The 21,178-nt window shown below is 35.8% G+C and overlaps 1 protein-coding gene across 1 annotated transcript in view; it reads left to right on the top strand.

Annotated features, from left to right (window-relative positions):
* Positions 1–21,178, top strand: part of LanA (laminin subunit alpha) — a 78,796-nt gene that overhangs the window by 21,573 nt on the left and 36,045 nt on the right. The window contains exons 4-34 of the mRNA XM_090159522.1: positions 107–320; positions 1,265–1,474; positions 1,545–1,688; positions 2,104–2,232; positions 2,504–2,641; positions 2,729–2,866; positions 3,290–3,424; positions 4,298–4,432; positions 4,508–4,672; positions 4,732–4,890; positions 6,046–6,302; positions 7,207–7,330; positions 7,399–7,550; positions 8,064–8,282; positions 12,727–13,176; positions 13,985–14,155; positions 14,236–14,436; positions 14,705–14,834; positions 15,252–15,580; positions 16,439–16,509; positions 16,574–16,718; positions 16,862–17,002; positions 17,063–17,251; positions 17,426–17,527; positions 17,587–17,670; positions 17,828–17,946; positions 18,707–18,821; positions 19,401–19,514; positions 20,254–20,381; positions 20,680–20,766; positions 20,837–21,048. Coding sequence (XP_090015648.1) covers positions 107–320; positions 1,265–1,474; positions 1,545–1,688; positions 2,104–2,232; positions 2,504–2,641; positions 2,729–2,866; positions 3,290–3,424; positions 4,298–4,432; positions 4,508–4,672; positions 4,732–4,890; positions 6,046–6,302; positions 7,207–7,330; positions 7,399–7,550; positions 8,064–8,282; positions 12,727–13,176; positions 13,985–14,155; positions 14,236–14,436; positions 14,705–14,834; positions 15,252–15,580; positions 16,439–16,509; positions 16,574–16,718; positions 16,862–17,002; positions 17,063–17,251; positions 17,426–17,527; positions 17,587–17,670; positions 17,828–17,946; positions 18,707–18,821; positions 19,401–19,514; positions 20,254–20,381; positions 20,680–20,766; positions 20,837–21,048 — 5,107 coding nt within the window. The remainder of the gene's footprint in view (positions 1–106; positions 321–1,264; positions 1,475–1,544; positions 1,689–2,103; positions 2,233–2,503; positions 2,642–2,728; positions 2,867–3,289; positions 3,425–4,297; positions 4,433–4,507; positions 4,673–4,731; positions 4,891–6,045; positions 6,303–7,206; positions 7,331–7,398; positions 7,551–8,063; positions 8,283–12,726; positions 13,177–13,984; positions 14,156–14,235; positions 14,437–14,704; positions 14,835–15,251; positions 15,581–16,438; positions 16,510–16,573; positions 16,719–16,861; positions 17,003–17,062; positions 17,252–17,425; positions 17,528–17,586; positions 17,671–17,827; positions 17,947–18,706; positions 18,822–19,400; positions 19,515–20,253; positions 20,382–20,679; positions 20,767–20,836; positions 21,049–21,178) is intronic.

The raw sequence follows: 21,178 nt of genomic DNA, 5'->3' as shown, positions 1-21,178 counted from the left end.
GCAGGGTGCTGTCTTCTGAATGAACATTTATTATTAACGATACATATTAGCTCGTCCCAATAGCTGATATTGAATATTAAACTAAATCCCGGTTTTATTTTTTCAGTACTTTTACAGTATAAAAGACATCAATATTGGAGGAAGGTGCGTTTGCAACGGGCACGCCGAAACCTGCGACATAACGGACACGAACAATCCGTTCAAACTGCTTTGCCGATGTCAGCACAACACCTGCGGCCCCCAGTGTGAACGCTGCTGTCCGGGCTTCGTGCAAAAGAAATGGAAAGGAGCCAGCGTTGACAGCCCTAACGTCTGCGAGTGTAAGTGCAGTTTCTGTTTCCATTTAGAAGGACACACTTTAACTGGAAAATTGAGACTGAGGATCGCGTAGCTCCTCCTCTTCCAGTCATCGTCGTAGCATTTCCGTCCAGTCGTTCAGTGGGATTTCTAAAGCCGTATTTCCAATTTTCACTGAAAGCGAGGAAACTTAATTTACCTTAATCTCGATACACGCGGCAAGGCTTAGAAAGTTTAAAAAAGATGACATTTTTGGTTCCTCGGTTTTGATTCTTTTAGCTTTCGCGACTCTATCGAAAATCATTTGACTTTAAACGACGTTGGGCGCTCTTTTAAGATGGTCTTACGCTAATTCGAAAATTGAATACGAAAGTTAAGTTAGACTTTATTATTGAGTGTAATTTTACTTTAATGACAATTATCATTCCATACGACTTCGACCAATGATGTCACTTCGCTAAAAATGCGTAAAAAATAACGCGCCCAGTTTTTTTGCGTAAAACACTTCTAATTTTATTATTTTTTAATGTTTAATCACAACCTCTCATTTGATAGAATATACTGCAACAGCCTTTTCGTGTTGAATACCCTTTTGCCGTATATTATGTTTAAGGAAATTTGTGGTTCTTACGCATTTAAGGAACGACAGAGCAGAGCTAAACTTCAAATTTTATGAATTTCTATATGACGGTATTACATAACGTTGAAATAAAACGAAATATTTTAAAGTATTTATGAAATTATTTGGAAGTTCGAAAGTTATCAATGTTATTTCTGCATTTTATGAATTTGTTTCCTCTACATGACCCCTTAGGACAACGAATTACACCTCGTTCGTGTATTAAAGACGTGTTTTGCGCGAGCGAATTAAAATATAACGGATATTTTTTGTAAACAATTAGATTCAGTTCTGTTTTAACTTCGTAAGATAACTTTCTACCATCTACATATTGTTTTCAACTCGCAGCTTGCAATTGTTTCGGACACTCGTCAGAATGCATCTACGACGAACAAGTGGACCTGAACCGACAGAGTTTAGACATGCGTGGCATTTACAGTGGAGGTGGTGTATGCCAGAACTGCCAGGACAACACGGAGGGCATCAACTGCGACCGCTGCAAACCGGGATTTTACCGACCATTCGGAAAAGCTTTAACCGATCGTGACGTCTGCCAACGTATGTTATCGAAAAACGGAATTAGAGGCTATTTGATTGGTTGTAATGCTTATTGATTTTTTTGATTTAGCTTGCAATTGCGACTTGTCGTTTTCAACTGGAAATTGCGCGGACGGAACTGGACAGTGCGAGTGCCAAAAGCAGTTCTTACCACCCCATTGCGACAAGTGCAATTTCGGATACTACGACTTCCCGGAATGCAAACCTTGCGACTGTAAATAAGTATTCATTTATTACGCATACTAATTTCATTCCTCGAAAACATTAGAAAATATAAATTTTTGTAGTCAAAAATTAAAAATATTAAGTATTTTTTTAAATAGACAGTGACATTAAATACCAATGAATTTATCCTATGAAAATTTTAATTTATGATATAAAGTGGTTAAATTTAAGGATTGGTATTATAATCTTCAACGATTACCATAAGATTTTAGTTTTAATATGCAGCACGAAAATCAACTTGGCTTTCTCTAAATTATCGGTTCTGAAAGATATGGTACTAATTCTTTGAAAAATTTTGCATAAAAAACATTCGTGACACACAAATATGATACTAATAGTTTTACATATTGTTAAATAAAACTATTCTTATTTTGGAACCATTACAATGTTTTAACTTTCAATAGGCCATATGAATGGAACCTATGGTCCAGTTTGTGAAGTTGGAGGTGGTCAATGCCCTTGCAAGCCAAACTACAGGGGAAAGAATTGTGATCAGTGTGCAGAAGGATACTACGGATTTCCAGCTTGTTTAGGTAAAAATTAAATTTATCATTGCATGGTTTATAAATTATTATTCCAAGTTATCATTAGTTGCTTAAGTTATTTATTATTCCTTTATTTGATAAATGGTTAAATTAAATTATTATTTAATTTAATTTATTAATTAACCGTTAAATTAATTTATTTTTCAAATTATTATTTGATAGTTTAATTAATTAATAAATAATCTTTAAATAGTTATTATATTTAATTATTTTTATAAATATTTTGAACTTATTTTACATTTTCTTCTATTACTGTTAGCTTGCGCCTGTAACGACGTGGGATCTCTTAGTGAAAAATGTGATATCGAATCTGGCCAGTGTTCCTGTAAAAGTAGCTTTGGTGGCCGTCAATGCGACCGCTGCGATGTTGGATTCTTCAACTATCCAGACTGCCAATGTAAGTTAAATATTTAATATTATTCAAACCAATAAATCTCGTCAATTTCTAAACGCTTAGAATTTAATTTTATCTACATCGCGATAGACTGTTCGTGTGATAAAACTGGATGTATTGACGATATCTGCGACAACACCACTGGGACATGTCTGTGCAAGAAAGAATATGGAGGACGACGATGCGATCTATGTGCACCAGGATACTTTGGATACCCCCATTGCACAGGTATAAATCAACATTGTTATAACGCTATTTCAATTAATCTGTGGTAAGATCAGAAAACAAGAATGGAAATTGGGGTAGTTTATGTAACCGCTATTTGTTAGTTGAAATATATTGAGCGTGAATTTGATTTCATTGAATTTCATACCTTCCAAATTTGACTATTTACCTTGCTTCAAATCTTTCACTGCACTAAAAATGAAGGCCTGCGTATTTTTTTACTTATTTGCTATTCCTGCTATACTACTAAAGAGCTTAAATTGTTGATACGGTTAAAATGATATCTGAAAATTTTTATATAGAACCGTTAAAATAATAAATAAAAAGACGTAATGAAGTATTGATTTAGTTTAGAGAAGTCAGGATGTTTACTAAATCTCTCAAATTCAAGAAAACTACGATCTAAGCATAAATTTCGTTTCGTAGATTGTGGCTGCAATTTGAAAGGATCTGTTAGTTCCATTTGCGACAACAATGGAAGATGCAGATGTCTTATGAACTTTTCGGGACAGAAATGCGTTCAGTGCTCACCAGGATACTACAACTATCCCGACTGCCACAGTAAGTGTTTTGCTACCCTTAATAATTTAATTATTAATTTTATTATAATTAATAATATTTTATTATTATCAATTGTATTGTTATCAATTTTATTGTTATCAATTTTATTGTTATCAATTTTATCATTATCAATTTTATTATTATCGATTTTATTATTTTCAATTTTATTATTATCAATTTATTTTATCAATTTTATTATTATTATTTTTATTCTTATCAATTTATTCTTATAAATTTTATTATATCAATTTTATTATTATAAATTTTATAATTAATATTTTATTTATATTATCAATTTTATTATTATCAATTTTATAACTTACATTTTATTTTTATTATCAATTTTATAATTGATATTTTAGTTTTATTATCAATTTAATTTATACATTTATTATAAATTTTTTATTATTTTCAATTTAGTAATTATTCTATTATTATCATTAATTTTCTTCTTATTACTTTAGCAATAATGTATTTTATTAAATTCAAATGATTTTTAACATTTTGTTCCCAATCCCCTCGTGATCGATAAGTAAGGTCTTTCACCTTTATAAAAGAAATTATCTTGGTATCTCATTAATTTTCCAAAGTGTAAGTCTTCTATCGCGATTGAGGCGCAGGCCGATCATTTTTTCTTTCCCCCTCTCTGGCCAGTTTAATTAAATATATTCTTGGTATAATTTTTACTTTCTTGAATATTTTATTCAGTCCACAAAATATACAATGGCGGCTGATTGTGTCTGAAACATAAATAAAAATGTTTGATTGTACAAATTAATTTAATTAATATCTTTTATCACTAAATCTTGAACTACATCTCTCTTTTGGCAAACATTTGACCGTTTTATAAAATTTAAAATATCTGTCTTGTAGATTGTAATTGCGACCCGTCTGGTGCCATCGGAATTTCATGCGAGGGTGATGGCCGGTGTTCGTGTAAACCGAATTTCGACGGCGAAAAATGTGACCGCTGTAAAGAAGGATTTTACAACTATCCCCTTTGCGAAGGTAAGAAATATATTAACAACCTAGTTGAAAGATAAATTTGTTAAATTGAAAGAAATTTTGCTATGAATATTACAGACTGTAATTGCAATCCTGCTGGTGTGTTGCCAACGTTTGCCGGTTGCGGTAGTCTAACAAGTGGAGAACTTTGCGAATGCAAAGAAAGAGTGTTCGGCAGAATATGCAACCAGTGCAAACCACTCTATTGGAATTTGAAGGCAAACAACGCTTTGGGCTGTGAAGGTAATTATTAATATTTTAAATCGAGAGCGTGCGTGGAATAAATTGATCCGCTGTTGCAGAATGCGAATGTTACAAACCTGGGACGATGGGAAGTGTTGGCGTATGCGAAGGAAACAGCGGACAATGTATTTGCAAACCCAACGTCGCTTCCAGGCAATGCGACCATTGCCGAGACGGCTTCTTCGAATTGGACGAAGACAATTTGTTCGGATGTGAAGGTGGGTGAAAAAACGCTATAATATTCATTTCTCTATAGAACTCTCTGATGGGTAGATTCTCCATAATGTATATAGTACATTATTTATAAAAAAGGTTGTATCAACTCTGTAAATGATCTTTAATTTAACATGCACCTTCTTATAATCTCTCCATTTTTGAAACTACTTTTATTAGAAGAAAAATATATTGCTACGCAAAATACCTTAAGTTATAAAGAAGGAAAATTTTCAAAGTTCCGTAATAATGCATTAGTTGGGAGATAATGTATGCTGAAAATTTCCATCTTTGATAAGGAAATTTGACGGGAAATTTGCACCTATATTTCCTTTCTCTCGCCTAGATGAATCGTATTTTGTAGGAGATTTATTACATACTTCTGACAACGTATGTTTTTTTATCTAATTTAAATAAATATGAGTAATGAATGAATTTAAAAGAAGTGTTCTCTCTCAACGGCGAAAAATTTAACCCACAAATGTAAATCTTTTTTTTCTTGATTCTTCATGTCGGTACTCCTTGGTATGCACAATGCTTAAAACTAGTAAAGTATTGCTCCAAATTTAAATATCGCGCCTCTTCCCAATTTTTCTTATCAACAGTACAAGTACTCTAGACGCATGAAGAATTGCCCATACGCTAAGATGGCCGTGGAATTTACGATTAATTCTTTGATATATTGTTTCTTATTAAGGGTTCATTAACTTCTTGTAAGATGGATAGTTTTTGCTTATTCAAAACCTACTTCCGGTGGTGAAAATTATTCTACATCTTAAAATAGGCTCTTGCTATTGAAGCTAAACTTTCTACTACTCGACAAAACCAAGAGTGAAGTAGAGTTATCGTCATTGTCGTCTAAAAATCGAATTGTTGAAATTTAGTGCCAACCATAAAAAAGTATTTAATATCCGCTTACTCGTGTTTGATTTTTTTCCACCCGGAGTTGTGTTCCACCAACGGAAGGAACTATACGGAAGAAAATAAATTGACGTTAAAGCGCTACAATAGTTATTTGAAATTGAAATCCTCAATAATTCTTTAATTTCATGGTTCTTAAAGATCCGTTTGAGAAATAAATAATCTCACAAAATATATCGAAATAAGTAATAATTTTTTGACAATGTTTTTCTGAAGGTTAACTTTTTATCCGTTAATAGATTGTCGTTGCGACATTGGAGGCTCAGTGAACAGCTACTGCGACAAAGTAACCGGGCAGTGTCCGTGTCGTCCGCGAGTGACCGGTCTCCGATGCAACAAGCCCCTGCAAACACACTACTATCCGACTCTTCATCAACTGCAATACGAAGTCGAAGACGGACGAACCCCGAGCGGAACTCTCGTCAGATTCGGATTCGATGAAAATATTTTCCCCAACTTCTCCTGGAGAGGATACGCCATCTTTTCGGACATTCAGGTAGACTTCGTCACTTCTATAGTTAAGTTAAGCTAACACTAAAGGAACAGTGTGCATTTAAAGTTAAAAAGTATTAATAGCAGATACAGGAATGGCGTCTTATGTGTGTTTTTAGTCTGCAATTATTATAAAAACGCTTTTATATTTAAGAAAATTTCACCCTTAAAGTTTCAAAATAATTTTTTCGGTGTCAGTATTGTGCAGCTGTTCCATGGTAACATGGACTATAGGCAACGCTAGAAATCAACTTGACATGCAATTAAAATCTGACAAAAACAAAGGAATCTTGCCGTTAATTGTAGAAGCAATTGCGATTATAAAACTAGGTATTTTTCCCAGCCGGGCTTCCCAAGGGTATGTGGCGGCCGGGCTAGATTCTTGTATGTCGCCACTTTTGGGGGAAAAGCTACTATGAATAACTTTTCTACCTTTAGTTTATATATAAAGATGACTTCAAATAGTTTTGGTGCCCCCTGAAATCAAGCGTTCCCCGTCTGCCTAGAACGTCGCTGACCGCCACTTTATTTGAATGTACACGCAGAACTACTTAGCAGTAAACGCAAAATAGAAATAACCTAGATTATTATTCCCGTGAAACCGGTTGAATGGGGACGGCTAATTTTGAGGTAGAGGCATAGGTCAGAGCTTATTCTGAACACAACGGTGAACTTTGACGCAAAAAATATCCGTCAACGCTCGCCATCGCGTCATGGCGTGTTTTCTCAAGTCCAAAGCAGCCTTAAATCAGATTTGCATACACAAGATTCAATATTTTCTCTTTCAACTACGACAGAAGTAAAAAAATTAACAACCGTTAGTGAGAGTGGCAGGCAACCCCACCATTTAATTACTTGTTTAAACTTTCCTATGGTCAGACTCCATTCAAACAGTCTCTTCTTTTCAGAGAGAGGTTTTGATGGATATTTACATCGACAAACCCAGTTTATACCACGTTCTTTTGAAGTATTTGAATTTTGGAGGAGAGAACGTCTATGGAGTAATTACATTCACGCCAGACACGTTCTCGGGTAATTCAAATGGATTACAAGTTCGATTTTCCTAAATGGATACCGTAACATATTTTCCTCCCGAACAGAAACTCAGCAAAGTAGCGACATAGTGTTCGAGCCAACAAGAGAACCTAAGTTCGTTCGTGTGTCAGGAAAAACTGGAGTTATCGCTTCGCCATTCGTTATAAATCCTGGTAGATGGAGCGTTTCTCTGAAAATCGACCGACCGCTGTTTGTGGTAAGTTAGAATTACCTGGAATTGTAACCCTTAATATGGTTTATCAAATTTTGATCCGACTATGACCAATCAAATCTTGGTCATATTTTATCATATTTTAATTTTATATTCTAATGACTAACAATAAAGTATGAACTTTAACAAATAAAAAAATTCGCTGACGAAGAGGCGTAGAACGTTAAGTAGGAAAATAACTGAACGCACGGATGTCGTTCAGTGCATAGTAAATTATGCAAAATATATAGGTCCGGTTGACGCTAACGGTAGTCTTGATGGTAAATAACTCTATTGGTATACTTTGACGACAACTGATCGTACTGGTTGCGAATAATATTACTTTGTATCTTATAATATTTAAATTTCAATCTTCATATGTGTGTAAATTATAAATATTTGTTCCATGAGTATCATTTAATATTCAGATTTGAACCCGTTATTTTTAATAAATCTTTGGGGACTATTGGTTGCCAAGATTTTGTGTGTAAAGAGTCATTAATTTTCTTCACTAAACAGGACTATATTGTCTTGCTGCCGCAATCGTACTACGAGGCAACCTTATTGCAAGAAGACGTGGCCTCGCCGTGTGGATCTGTGGCCCAGGGACTCTGCCAACACTTTTCCTACCCGTCACTCCCAGAAGACACCTCCATTACGAGAGGGGAAGCTGGCTACGCTCCTGACGGTGACAAGAGAATCAACACGCAACTGTACTCCGACTATGAAAGATTGGAAGTGAGTTTCAAACAGTTCAGTTACGTTCACGCTCGTGTTCGGCGTCCACCGCGAATCCAATGGGAAAATGTATACTGCTGGCGATAAACGTCACAACCCCGTCACATTTTGCGCTATTAAACCAGTTGCCTCACAATGGGGTTGAGAGGGGTGCGGATCAAACCGGGTATCAAATTCAAAGGGGATAACACTCGCATTATAAAACTGTATTTCTTCTTTTTTATCTTTCTGGTCTAAATATATGGACCGAGAGTTACACTATGAGCTAGTGCAACGGGTGACACCGTTGTTTGTGAAACACCTTAGTGTGATCAGGCTTCAGTGTTATTCTTTAAAAAATACTCCCCTTGTTCATTTACACAAAGTTCATTGACCGTGGTGATGCGAAATTAGAAAATTATCAATTTTAAGAGAACGATACTGTATGGTTCAAAAATCAGTTTTGTTTAAAATCCAGTATCAAACTTTATAAGTAGTTCTTATTAACTTAACTTTTGGAATAAATTATTATCCCACACTCTCTCGGTATTCTGCTTTCAGTTGCTACGCAACTGGTTTTGAAACTTTTAATGATTAAGCTTAGGTTTCGTTTTTGGTTTGTTAATCGCATACCACATTCCTTGCACGGTACAGATTAGCCACAAAAACCTTTGCCAATTTATGACTATTTTATTTACTTTTGAATTCGTTTTGGACTCGGAAGATCTAGTTGATTCGAATTTCGCGTTTTTATTTTATACTCAAAGACCTATTAGTACGAGTAATTCGTAAGTTTTGTAATTTTTAAGAAATTATGTAGAATTTAGCTTTTTTTTGCCCCTTTTCATAATGGCTTGTTTTATCATTCTTTAAATTGTCCTGGGTTTTATTCATTTTAAAATTTGGAATTTGAAAAGTTTTATTTCATTAAGAGAACACCTGGTGTAATCAATTTTTTATCAAAAGTGTATGTCTTTGACGAGGGATGCGTTTCTCTTAGCCACAAAAATGAAAGATAAGCGGTCGAAAGTCGAAACGGTATAGACAACTCAATCGAAATTTTGCGGCGTGTTTTACGCGGTCTAATGTTCATTAAAATCATGCCGGTTTCCGAAAGTCGCAAAATAACTATTAACCTTTACATCTGCATAATTTTACTTTCGATATATATTTATTAAATGAGATGAATAGTAGCTCTAAGAAATACCTTATGTTTTTTTCTTAATTGAATAGTTGCAATAAGGTTTTGGTTATATTAATTGAAAGTATTTAAGGATAATTATAATTCTACAATTTCCAGGTAAATGTTTTCTCTCTTATTTTAAAATCGCGAGTGTGTTTGAAGAGTTTCACTTCCTTCCGTTAAATTGCTATCCTTTAAATTTGTTGCGAGTCTGCAATAGTATGCTTTACTGACTTTGATATTTGCCTAGTTTGGTGGCGTTCTTTTTAAATTTTTATCGTCAAAAACCTCAAATCTCGAATTTTGTCCAATTTTTTATTCAAATTTGCCACTATTTTGGGCTCGGTCATTTTTTTTTGCACTTTCATATTTCCCACATTATTTTTTAATTTCCAAAACTAGTTCTACCGAAACGGTCATGTTCTGAATTTCCGCCATAACCAGGGCCGTCACCAGCCCAAAAAATTAGGTAGGGCCATGGTAGGGCACATTTTGAGGTCTCTAGTAAACGAGCTCGCTCCGCGGCTACACAGAGTAAAGACGACTTTTATTCGTATTCACAATAACTGAATTCATACGTCGTGTATTTCCGCTATAAAAAACGCAAATTAGCAATGACACTTTAAATTACCATATTTTAATTTTTCTATATATGTGCAATAATTATACAATCAGTTTTCAAGATAGATAGATCAATCGTTTTATTAGTTTAATTATAAACCAACGACTACCGGGCTACCTTTCACGAGCTGCACTTACTCCGATCCCTGGAACTAGGATATGCCTGAATTTCTCTTATTCTCCGGTAGAAGTCAGAGCTCTGCTGATATATTACTAAATATGCCTAGGCGGATATACGGGCCTGATTCTCGGATCGTACTTTCGATCGTATATCGTACCGACCGCCTAAATATCGTTCAAATGGCAACTCTGGAAGAATGAATGGGGGTTATATACGTCCGTGTTCAGCGATATCTAGATACACGATATCTAGCTATGTTTTTAGGTAAAAGATACTATTGTGGGTAAAAGATACTAATTTTTTCAGGCGAACATAGATATATAAAAATCTCTTACACAACTTTTTTTCCGTATCTGTTTGCAAAGAATGTATCTTATGTATCTAAATTATTGCCCTTAGGTATCTATCTTTTTTTGAGGGGCTATATCTGCGACGTTCATTATCTGTATCTTTCTTGTTTTGGTAGTTATATTTTAACAAATCGATAAAAAGATATACCAGGTACAAAGAGTGAAAACGAACGTAATTATGTTTTTAGTTTGAATAAGCATTATCTGGGTTTCTATCAGGCATCTCTTCGGGGGGAATTTCTACCTCCCGGGCGTTAAGAGCTTGCCAATGGACATCACACACACGTTTGTCAGGTAAAAACCACCCTGAGCCTAGTTACCTTCCCCCGAGGAAACGTTTCTGAGAGAAACACTGAGCATTATTAACGTTTGTAGCGCAAGAGTCAGACATCGTCGTTTGCCGTCATGAATGTAAATTAATTAGTATTTCGCATAAATCTGTCGGTACTATTTATACGGAAAGTATGGTGACTACCGCTGAGTTCAGTGTTTCTCCATCTTTCTGCTACTATCCTATGATAAAGGAAGATGACGTAGGCGAAGTAAGGTCGGCGCTAGGGCATGACGACAAAGGCGACCGCCCTCAGCGGCACTTATTGAGGGCCAGCAAAAATCCGTCAAGAGGGGTGGCCGAAGTCTGGACCCGGAATCCCCCTGGTCTACGACACTTGCCCGCACTTAGCGACATGTTTTGGGATCCCGCAGTTAGCGACACTTATTGGTATCCCGCCCTTAGCGGGGTTTTTTGGTTCCCCCCGTACATAGCGGCACTTATTGGTGCGCCTCCTCTTTTTTTCTTCCATTGCGTTGAGAGAAGGGGCCCCTTCTCACTACTTAGGGCCCCGCACTCTCTAATTCTGGGCCTGAGGGGGAAGTTGGACTTCACTTCACGCAAATTCTCACTCACTGGCTTTCTGAATCTACCTATCGGTCGATTTAACGTCTTGAGTTAGCTTTGTTGATATTTGGTCTATGCCTGCTCTTCTTTGAAATGTTCTGTTAAATTTCGTGTCGCTACTCACAGGCCCGGTCAGATCGGGGCCAACTCAAATTGGGGGCCAAATAGGAAAACCTTGGAATTAACTACTAGCCAATCCGGCCCTGGCTACTCACAGTACATAGGAATCGTTTTGTATATCTAAACTGTACCTACATGTACTATCTAGATACAGATATTTTTACCTTTAGATAAAATCATTTTTTACTGGGTACTATATTTTAAGGTAATAGGTGTTCGAGGAAATATCTGATACGCGAATATAACTCTCGAATACGTATGTGAAGATAAACAGTATAGCACGTTTAGATAATTATAGCTGAACTAGATAAAAGTATCTTTTCACTAACAATCAACAGATACGCTAGATACTTTAACCTTAGGTACAAATATCTAGTATCTTTTACCAAATACCAAATCGCTGAACACTGAATGCGTCATCAAAATTCGAAATTTTCTCCAGGAGCCGCCAAGTGAGGCGTTTTAGAACGTATGTCTACGAGCGAGTAAGTCAAAGAGAGAAAAGGGCGACAGGCGATGGACCAAATATAAGCTAACGTTTCTTGTATTGTAGTCTACTACACTATAGTGAGACTAGCTCTCAGTACAACTTACCCGGATAAGATTCGTTATCAACTTATAATACCTACATGCAGCCTACTAGGAAACGAAAATTTTAGGTAGGGCCAAAGGCTCTAATTTTTTTATCGCGAATTTCTAGGTAAGGCCAAACCAATTCTAGGCAGGGCCGGGCCCTACCGGCCTCCCCCCTGTTGACGGCCCTGGCCATAACGTTCGAAGCCTTTATCTCATTCGAATTAAGGTCTCCCTGAAATGAAGCGTCCTCTGCGAATTCTTCTGATTCTTCTTTTATTTTCTTTGTCGGTAGTATTCTTACTTACTTGGCGGGCAGAATTATTATTTCTTGTGTTGGGCAGTATTATCATTGGCTTTATGTCATTATTTTCATTTTTTGTGTGGCCATTTTTGTCATTTCCTTTTTATTAATTAATCATAGTATTCCCTGTAACAATTAGTAATTTTAAAATATATTTGTCTAAAACTAAGATTGAATTTAAATAAAAAAATCTTATTAATTATTCTTATAAATAATGTAATTATTTAATAGGAAAATAATCCAATACAATTTAGTAACAAATAATGAAAAAATCAATATAATTTATTAATTACAGGACCTTGCTGTTGGACCAATGGCTTGGCTGAACATCGACCAGCAATCGCTTCATCTGGACATCAGAGTTCCAAAACCTGGGAAATACGTCTTGATCCTCTTTTATCATACACCGGAAGGTGGTCGATCTTCCAACGTCATGGTGGACTTCTCCACGACAGATCGCATGGACAAAGGCAAAGCCGTCGTTTATGATTGCAACTATTCATTTATCTGCCGTCAAGTGGTTACTGACCGGGAAGGCAAAGTCGGAGTGTTCGAGATAGAGTCCAATTTCGCCAGTGTCACCCTTACTTTTGAAGAGGACTTCAGTTTGGCTGTAGAGAGCGTGGCTGCAATTCCATACGATTTGTGGACGAATGATTACATACTACCCAGTTCCCTATGTGTCAAGGAAAACGGCGTTTGCAAAGATAGATCTTTCCGAAGGACCTTACCCGAAGCTGTCAAAGTAATTGCATTATTATGGTTTTTTAATTAGGATTGGAAATTACTACACACGCATTAAACAACTTCATTAAAAATCTTCAAGAACTACTGGAATTCTCGGAAAACGAAGTTACTTTAGACTTTGTTTCACTCCGAACCGTGGACGCCCCTATTTCAAACAATCCAATTCTGGCAACATTGTATCATAGTAGTTTCTTTGTATGCAGAATATTTAATTTGTATCTAGCTAGAGCTAAAATACCATACCTTATTATCTCGGTTATCATGATAAAATATATGTTTTCATTTTGCGCTTATTTCTTAAATTTTATCAAATAAACCAAGGTAAAACAAATAAAGATTTAAAGCAGGGGAAGAGATAATATTATCGCGTCATGTAGGCTATCTAAGATAGAAAACAAATAATCACTCAACAACTGTAAAAACTACACTACTAATGTAGGATGGCGGTAGGTTTCGAAATGTTTCAGGCACTATTACAGTTGCCGACTACTTTCACAATAGTGAACAGTGATCGCGGTGCCTACTTTTTGGCGTGAAACAACGTCTATCAGAACAGTTTTCTTTCATGGAATTTAACGTAAATCTCATTTTGAAACCTAACTGATGCATTTTAATTATTATGATTTACTGCCATGGCTTCCTCATTTTCAGCACACGTAATTTTCCTTTATGTAGCTGTCATTAATATTAGTTTTCGTTTATACGTAGATTATTAATTTCAAAACATACGTAGCTTCCTTTATTTTAATGTTAGCTCCAGAGATCTAAACTTTCAAGTTAAATTGTGTTTTTGTGCGCATTATTAGGTTGAATTTGAAAGCGGATTCAACGAAGACAGGATTTCGGATGAAAATCCACCGAATATACAAGACCCGGACGCGAAAATGATCTACCTCGACCACTCCGATCCTATGGTTGACGTATCTGGCAACGTGCCTCACACTGGCTTCTACACCTTCGTCGTCCATTACTATCAAGTGAGATATAACTCTATAGTTTGTTGCAACCACGGTTTTTGCAAATAGAGCTAGGGTTTTCAGGTAGCTTTTATTTTTAGCCACATCATCCAGCTTTCGAGATGAACGTGCTGATTCAAAATGGCCAGTTCTACGAAGCTAAGCTGCCTTTGTCTCACTGCCCTAGTAGAGGAGGTTGCCGTAGTGTCATAAATGCCAAAGGGTCCAACACTACGTCATTTCAAATTCTGAAGAATTTTGTCCTGTCCTTGAAAGAACCAAATCATAAAAGTGTCTGGGTGGTAGGTTGATTTCAAATACTAATTAATATTAAAGATGTTATATTTTACCGTTGACGCTAATGAATTTGAACGATTCTTCCTACATAAATAGTAACGGTAGTACAATTTTTAACTTAAGAAATGAGTATAAGTTGTTAATAAATTCTTCTCTCCATACTCATAATGATTTCTTAACATGGAAAGCAGCTTACTTTGCTGCGATTAACACAGTTAAATATTTTATTTGAAATGTAAGGCCGTTTTATCTCATAGACGTTTTCATTTTCAGGACTACGTGTTAGCAATTCCATCCGACCAGTATGACGAATCGATTTTGCAATCAGAACGTGAAGATAAAGCTGGAGAATTTTTAACTCAATGTGGACAGAATAGTTTCAATATTGACACCGGCGTTGAAGGTAAGGTCTTCGACTTAGAGATTATAAGGAAATACTTTTGAGTTAAACTTTTGTTGGCAATGAATGTAAAGGGTTGCAAGGGATGTCGTTAAGAATTTTAGGTGAGCATCTTAGAAAGCACTTTGTCCACAGGAGCCTAGTTAATTTAACCATATGTCCGCAAAGTTTTGTGAAAGTCAGGATGCTCTCGACCAAACGTTAGGTTTTTAATTCGTCTGTATCAGAGTAATTGCTTTAAATTGAGTACGTTTTGAGGAATGAGGGTGGGCAATACACATTGAATGATTACTAAAAAAATAAAAAAGCACGTTTCATATTAGCACCTACTACAAGCGGAATTTAAATAAATATTTTGGTCATTAACCCTTGCAAACATCACTCGTTTCCCTATTATTTATAAAATTAACTTATTTCAAGGATTCTGCCGCGATGCATTATTTTCGTTGACCTCCGAATACAACAACGGGGCTCTGCCGTGTCAATGCGACATTGACGGGTCGACGAGCTTCGAGTGCCAAGAATTCGGAGGACAGTGCCCGTGTAAACCCAACACTATCGGACGAACCTGTTCACAGTGTAAGACCGGATACTTTGGGTTCCCCGATTGCAAACCGTGTTCCTGCCCATCCACTTCCGTCTGCCATCCCATTACCGGACAATGCATCTGCCCACCACGAGTCACGGGCGAGAAATGTGACACGTGCGTCGATTTCACCTACGGCCTGGATCCAATCATCGGATGTGAAGTAAGTTCACTTGCTACATTGTGATTACTCGTGGCAATTTGACAATGTTCTGTTTAGCGACATTTTCATTAGAAATAGTTCACGTTTTTGAAAATAAGACAAACAATAAATGGACTGAAGGCCAGATATTGAGGATAAACGATATTTGAATTTTTAAAATACGTGCAGTAGATATTTTGGACTTTTCTCGGGTTTTGTTAATTTAGAACAAATTATCAGTAAACAAGTGGGGTGGCGGAGTGGTTAGCGCTTTCGCCTCGCAGCAAGAGGAGCCGGGTTCGATCCCAAATTGTGGCACTGAGTGAAAACTCGGAACTACTCCTTCTGCGTTGAGTTCGCAAGTTCTCTTCCCTATGGTTAAATGGGTTTTCCCCCGAGTTCTTCGGTTTCCCCTTCCCATAAAACTTTTCGAGGTTAACGGTAATAGTTAGTGGAGGGAGCTATTGGCTCGCGTGTCATGAAAGGCTTGCCACCACCGTGCTACGCATTGTAACCCGGCCACCTGTTAAAAGGCATTATAAGTCGCTAGATGACTTGGGCTTAAGGGGGTGCCTTGGGTATTAGTCTAGCTGATTATTATTATTATTATTATTATTATTAATTTTAAAAACCCAATATATTTATATTTATTTAGAAAGTGGATTAATTTAAAAATTTATTGAATTAATAGTACGACATCATTGCACATTTTCCAAATTTGTAAAATTTCCAACAATTTTTAAGTGAAATGATAATAATGGTAGCTTTCGAAATAGATTGATCAGTTTTAATAGTTTCCTTGGTAGTTTCCTTTCAATGTTATTGTTAAATCTGTCATTTATTTATTCATTTTTATTGAAATTATATTTGTTATTGTAGGAATGCAACTGTAATCCACGAGGCGTATTCAGAGGAAATAAGCAGTGTAATATTACCGATGGACAGTGCCAGTAAGTTATTAAACATGCCTATTTTATATTTAGATCTGGTTTAATTATATGTTACTATTTAAAGATGCAAATCTAACATTGTCGGCCGTACGTGTGACCACTGTCAAGCAGGATATTGGTCTTTCCCATTCTGTCAGCTCTGTAATTGCGACTTGAGAGGAACCCAAGAAGGAATCTGCGATCAGTTTTCATCCGATTGTTTTTGCAAGGTTCTCACGCTTACATTATAATTTGTTTTTCTTCTTAATTTTATTATTATTCCTTTAATTTTACCTAGGATTTTGGTGTTTATTAAAATCAATCGCTTTAAGAAAAAACATTTTATTTATCATCCTTATTTTTACTATTGTAGGAGAATGTCAATGGCGTTTATTGCGATCAATGTAAATCAGGTACATTTTTCCTGGAAGAAAACAATCCATTGGGATGTACCAAGTGTTTCTGCTTCGGCGCGACCGACCGTTGCTCCAGTGCTTATCGCTACATATCTCAGGTATTTGTATATGTGCGTTAATGATCAACTAGTTATAATTAAAAATATTGTTTTCTTTAGATTTACGAATTGGAAGGTTGGAAATTGTTCACAGTCGATTTGGAGAATGGCGTTTCCAAAGAAGAAGAAAACGAGGGTGAAGTCACCAACGCTGGATCCGAAATAAGAATATTGCCACTGGGTGAAGACACTTACAGCTGCCCCAACAACTTGTACATCGCCGCCCCTGCTAAATATTTAGGAAACAAGGTTTGCATTCTCATAGGATACGAAATTACGGAAATTTAGAACTTTGGAATATTTAAACTAAGATGCTTTTCTCGAAACAATTAATTATTTATTGCCAAAAAGCTAATCAGTTTACACATAAAGAGATGCGAAAACTTGTTGCATCGCAAAATCAAATATTGTTTATTTTGGCAGATTACAAGTTATGGAGGTAATCTAACGTACACTTTATTAATCAGTGTGGATTCTTTGGAGGATATTGGATCTATTGTCGGCCTAAGTGACATCATTCTAGCGGTAATAACAAGAAAATGCATTTCCTTAGATTGCTTATTATATGAACATTTTCATTCTAGGGCAATAATTTGACTGTGGTTCACCATCATTATGAGCAACCTGTTGAGAACCAACCATTTGATATAAACATTAGAATTGTTGAGGTATATTTTATTTTAATTTACAATTTTCAACACCAACGTTTATAATAGACCATTTAAGCCCGCATCTTGTTGGGTAATCAGTAAGCGCTTACAAACCTAGACGATCTTTCTCTCGTTTTCTAACGTTTATAATAAAAACCGTTTACTTCGAGAACAGAGGGAATTCAGACATACTTCAGGCAACGAAGTTTCCCGCGAGCAACTCATGATGGTTCTTGTGAATCTTGAAGCCATTTACATCAGAACGTGCTACTTCAAGCCAGCGACCGAAATCAGGTCATACAACTAAACGTATTACTGCTATCAGGGTAGTCTCATTTAAATCATCGGTATTTAATTAATATAATTTAAAACAAAATGATTTTAATCAAGTTAATAAAAGGATAAATACATAAAAGTTATACACGTTTTTACGATTTCCGTATTTTAAATGGATTAAAAACCACAGGTGGTTTTATCAAGTGTAACTTATCGTACATTTCATTCTCCACCAATACGAGTATCCCACAATTGGCGTTTTGCAATTTTTAATGTTTAGGGTTAGCTTCTCTCATCGGTTAAGAAAGTCGCAAGCCCGATTCCTTGCGCGAGACTGATGGCCTCCAAATTCTTGCTATTTTACTTCCTTTTTAATTTGTTTTTGTCTCTTAGATCTATTTGGTCCGAATTTTGTGTTAATTTTAGTATTTCGTAAATTTTTCACTTTGGCGCCCTTTTTATTATAGACGTTCCTACCTTTTCCCGTATTTTAACTTGATTTTAATCAACTTGTTCGGGAAAAATAGTTCAGAAAGCAATATCAGTTTTCAGCTAAATTAATTTAAAGTACTTATTTCATTTTGATTTTTCTAAAGTGTAGTTTACAAAGCCAGTTAAAAATAAAAATAAAAAACCTTGCGTTTAAATCAAAATAAATAAATTTTCTTAAATTTTAATGAAAATATCAGCAACCCTGATAGCTACCTTGAATTTCTACGCTTCATAAAAAATTATCATACCATTACGGAAATAAAAACATTTTCCATTTGAAAAACAGTCTGAGCAATATTTTGTTGGATCAAGCCGGTGAGGACTTCGTGGCCGACGCCCCTCAAGCTGTTAGAGTTGAACAGTGTCAGTGTCCACCAAATTACAAAGGGACGTCTTGCGAAGTAAGTTAATGATTGTTATATTTCATCCAGATTTATTGATTAACCTCCTATAATCAAAACGTTTGCATTAAGTTATTTAATAAATTAATAAACATTTTTTTAAAAAAGAAGCCGCATTGATTATGGTTTATTACGATTTTTTTCAAGGACAAATAACTGGGTTAAGTATTAGGAAACAGTGATCTGCTTCTCGATTTTCCAATAAAAACATAGTTTCATTGAAAATCTGGTTCGAAATTAATAAAGTAATTAAAATATCGTTACTAAATAACAGTGATGGGAATTTTGGTTAAAAAGCTGCGCAGCTAGGCCTTTTTCGCTCGATATCAGTTTGCGCATTTTTGAGCAATGCAATTGGCGTTCCAATCTTAATTTGTTTAGCGGTGAAATAGGTTCTCGTAATTTTTTTTAAACGGTGTGTTGCCGCTCAATTTTCCTCAAAAAATAGAGCAACTCATAATGAGAGATGAGAATTACCTTTAATTTAATTAAAACTTATTCTTTTATAAAAAAATATTTGTCATATCATGTACTCTGAGTTTTTAAATTAAAAATATATTATATTTTTATTTTTAAAAGGAATGCTCTAAAGGATTTTATAGAGCAAAAACCGGCCCTTACCTGGGTTTCTGCATACCCTGTCAATGCAACGGACATTCGGACAGTTGTGACGTTGAAACCGGAGAATGTCACGTAAGATTTTTTAACTTTTTGCATTGTAAAGTAGGGCGTCTCAAAACCCGAAACGGGCGTTCTCGACCAAAAATTGAGCGGAGCTCGCGTATAATTCAAGTCACGAGTTTTTTCTCCTTTACTTTGATTCAAACCTTTTAAGTATAAGAAAGCTACATTTTATAATGGACAAAAACACGATAAAAACTACAGAGCCGGATTATCAATACATACGGAAGAAACAAGACTGAAAAATGAAGACGAAAAATAATTTTATCTTAAAATACGAAACGCGTCGCAAGGCTGTCAAGAGTTTTATAACCGAGGAAAATAGAGAAAACTGATCCTTACCTAGTACTGTTATATAACTATAACCTACAGTTTGGTTAATTATTGCTGTACGCAAAGACGATAGAAAGAGGTGAATTTCAACGATCGCCTTCTCTTGGTTCACCGCGATATTCTCTTTCAGTTGTTAGAGGCTAAAAAGGGGATAAGGAAATGGTTCTTTACTCTCCTCCATTTACGCGCCACCTAACGCTGCGCGTGGACAGCCAAACGACAGCACGGCAGCATCTTTTCCATTGAAGTCGCTGTAGCTCCCCTCCATTTACGTGCCCCCTAAAACTCTACAGCGATGCGACGGACGAACAGCACGACAGGCATCTTTTCCATTGAAGTCGCTGCAGTGAGAGCTTCGCTCGCTCCGCTCAATGAACCACAATTGTACTATTTTATTAACTTTTTCCTGTAATTTCAGGATTGTTTGCACTATACTGTTGGAACTCATTGTGAAATGTGCGCTGCTGGTTACCATGGAGACGCCACTCAAGGATCACCTTATGACTGTCTTATTTGCGCGTGTCCTTTGCCTATAGAGACCAACAAGTAAGTTAAATATTTTCTGTCAATTACGCAAATTAAGGAATTTTTTTCATTTTTTACTAAACTTTATTTGGTTTTAAAAGAACAAGTTCTCGTGAAAAAAAATCGGTTTAAATCTGAAAGATTTAAAATCAAAGAAAAATAATTCTGGAAATCCTCGAAAATCGGCCGACATGCAAAAAAATAACTAACTTCATAAACCTCTTAAGCGCTGCGTATTCTATTTAATCTCATTCAAAAATTCATTACACACTTCGAAATAAATATTTTCATACTAAAGCATTAATTATGTTTCAAATAGTTTCGCCGAGAGCTGCGAGCTTTCACCAAGTGGAAAAGAGATAAGTTGCCAGTGTAAACCAGGATATTATGGAGCACGCTGCGAAGTGTACGTTAAATAATTTACTTAATTTTTAAGAATGTAACGTTCAAATTGATTAATGTTAACCAAAATATAGATGTGCTGCTGGATATTTCGGGGCGCCTGAAACACCAGGGAGTAGCTGCCAGCTTTGCGACTGCAGTGGAAATATAGACCCAGAACGACCGGGAAGCTGTGATTCTAATACCGGTGAATGCGTACTTTGTTTAAACAACACTTTCGGATCAGCTTGCGAATTGTGCGCTCCTGGATACCATGGAGACGCTGTTAACAGAAAAGACTGTAAACGTAAGAATCTTCAAGTCGTTTTAAGCACTTTACAAGTTCTAGCCGTACTTAGTAAAATGGCTAGGGTAAGGCCGACGCCTTACTATAAGCAAAGGCTATAATTACCAATTCCCAGTTAAATCAGATAAAG

This window comes from Leiobunum rupestre, chromosome 9 (genome assembly GCF_980474605.1).
Source record: "Leiobunum rupestre chromosome 9, qqLeiRupe1.1.hap1, whole genome shotgun sequence".
Taxonomy (NCBI): Eukaryota; Metazoa; Arthropoda; class Arachnida; order Opiliones; family Sclerosomatidae; genus Leiobunum; species Leiobunum rupestre.
This window is presented reverse-complemented; position numbering and strand designations above follow the sequence as displayed.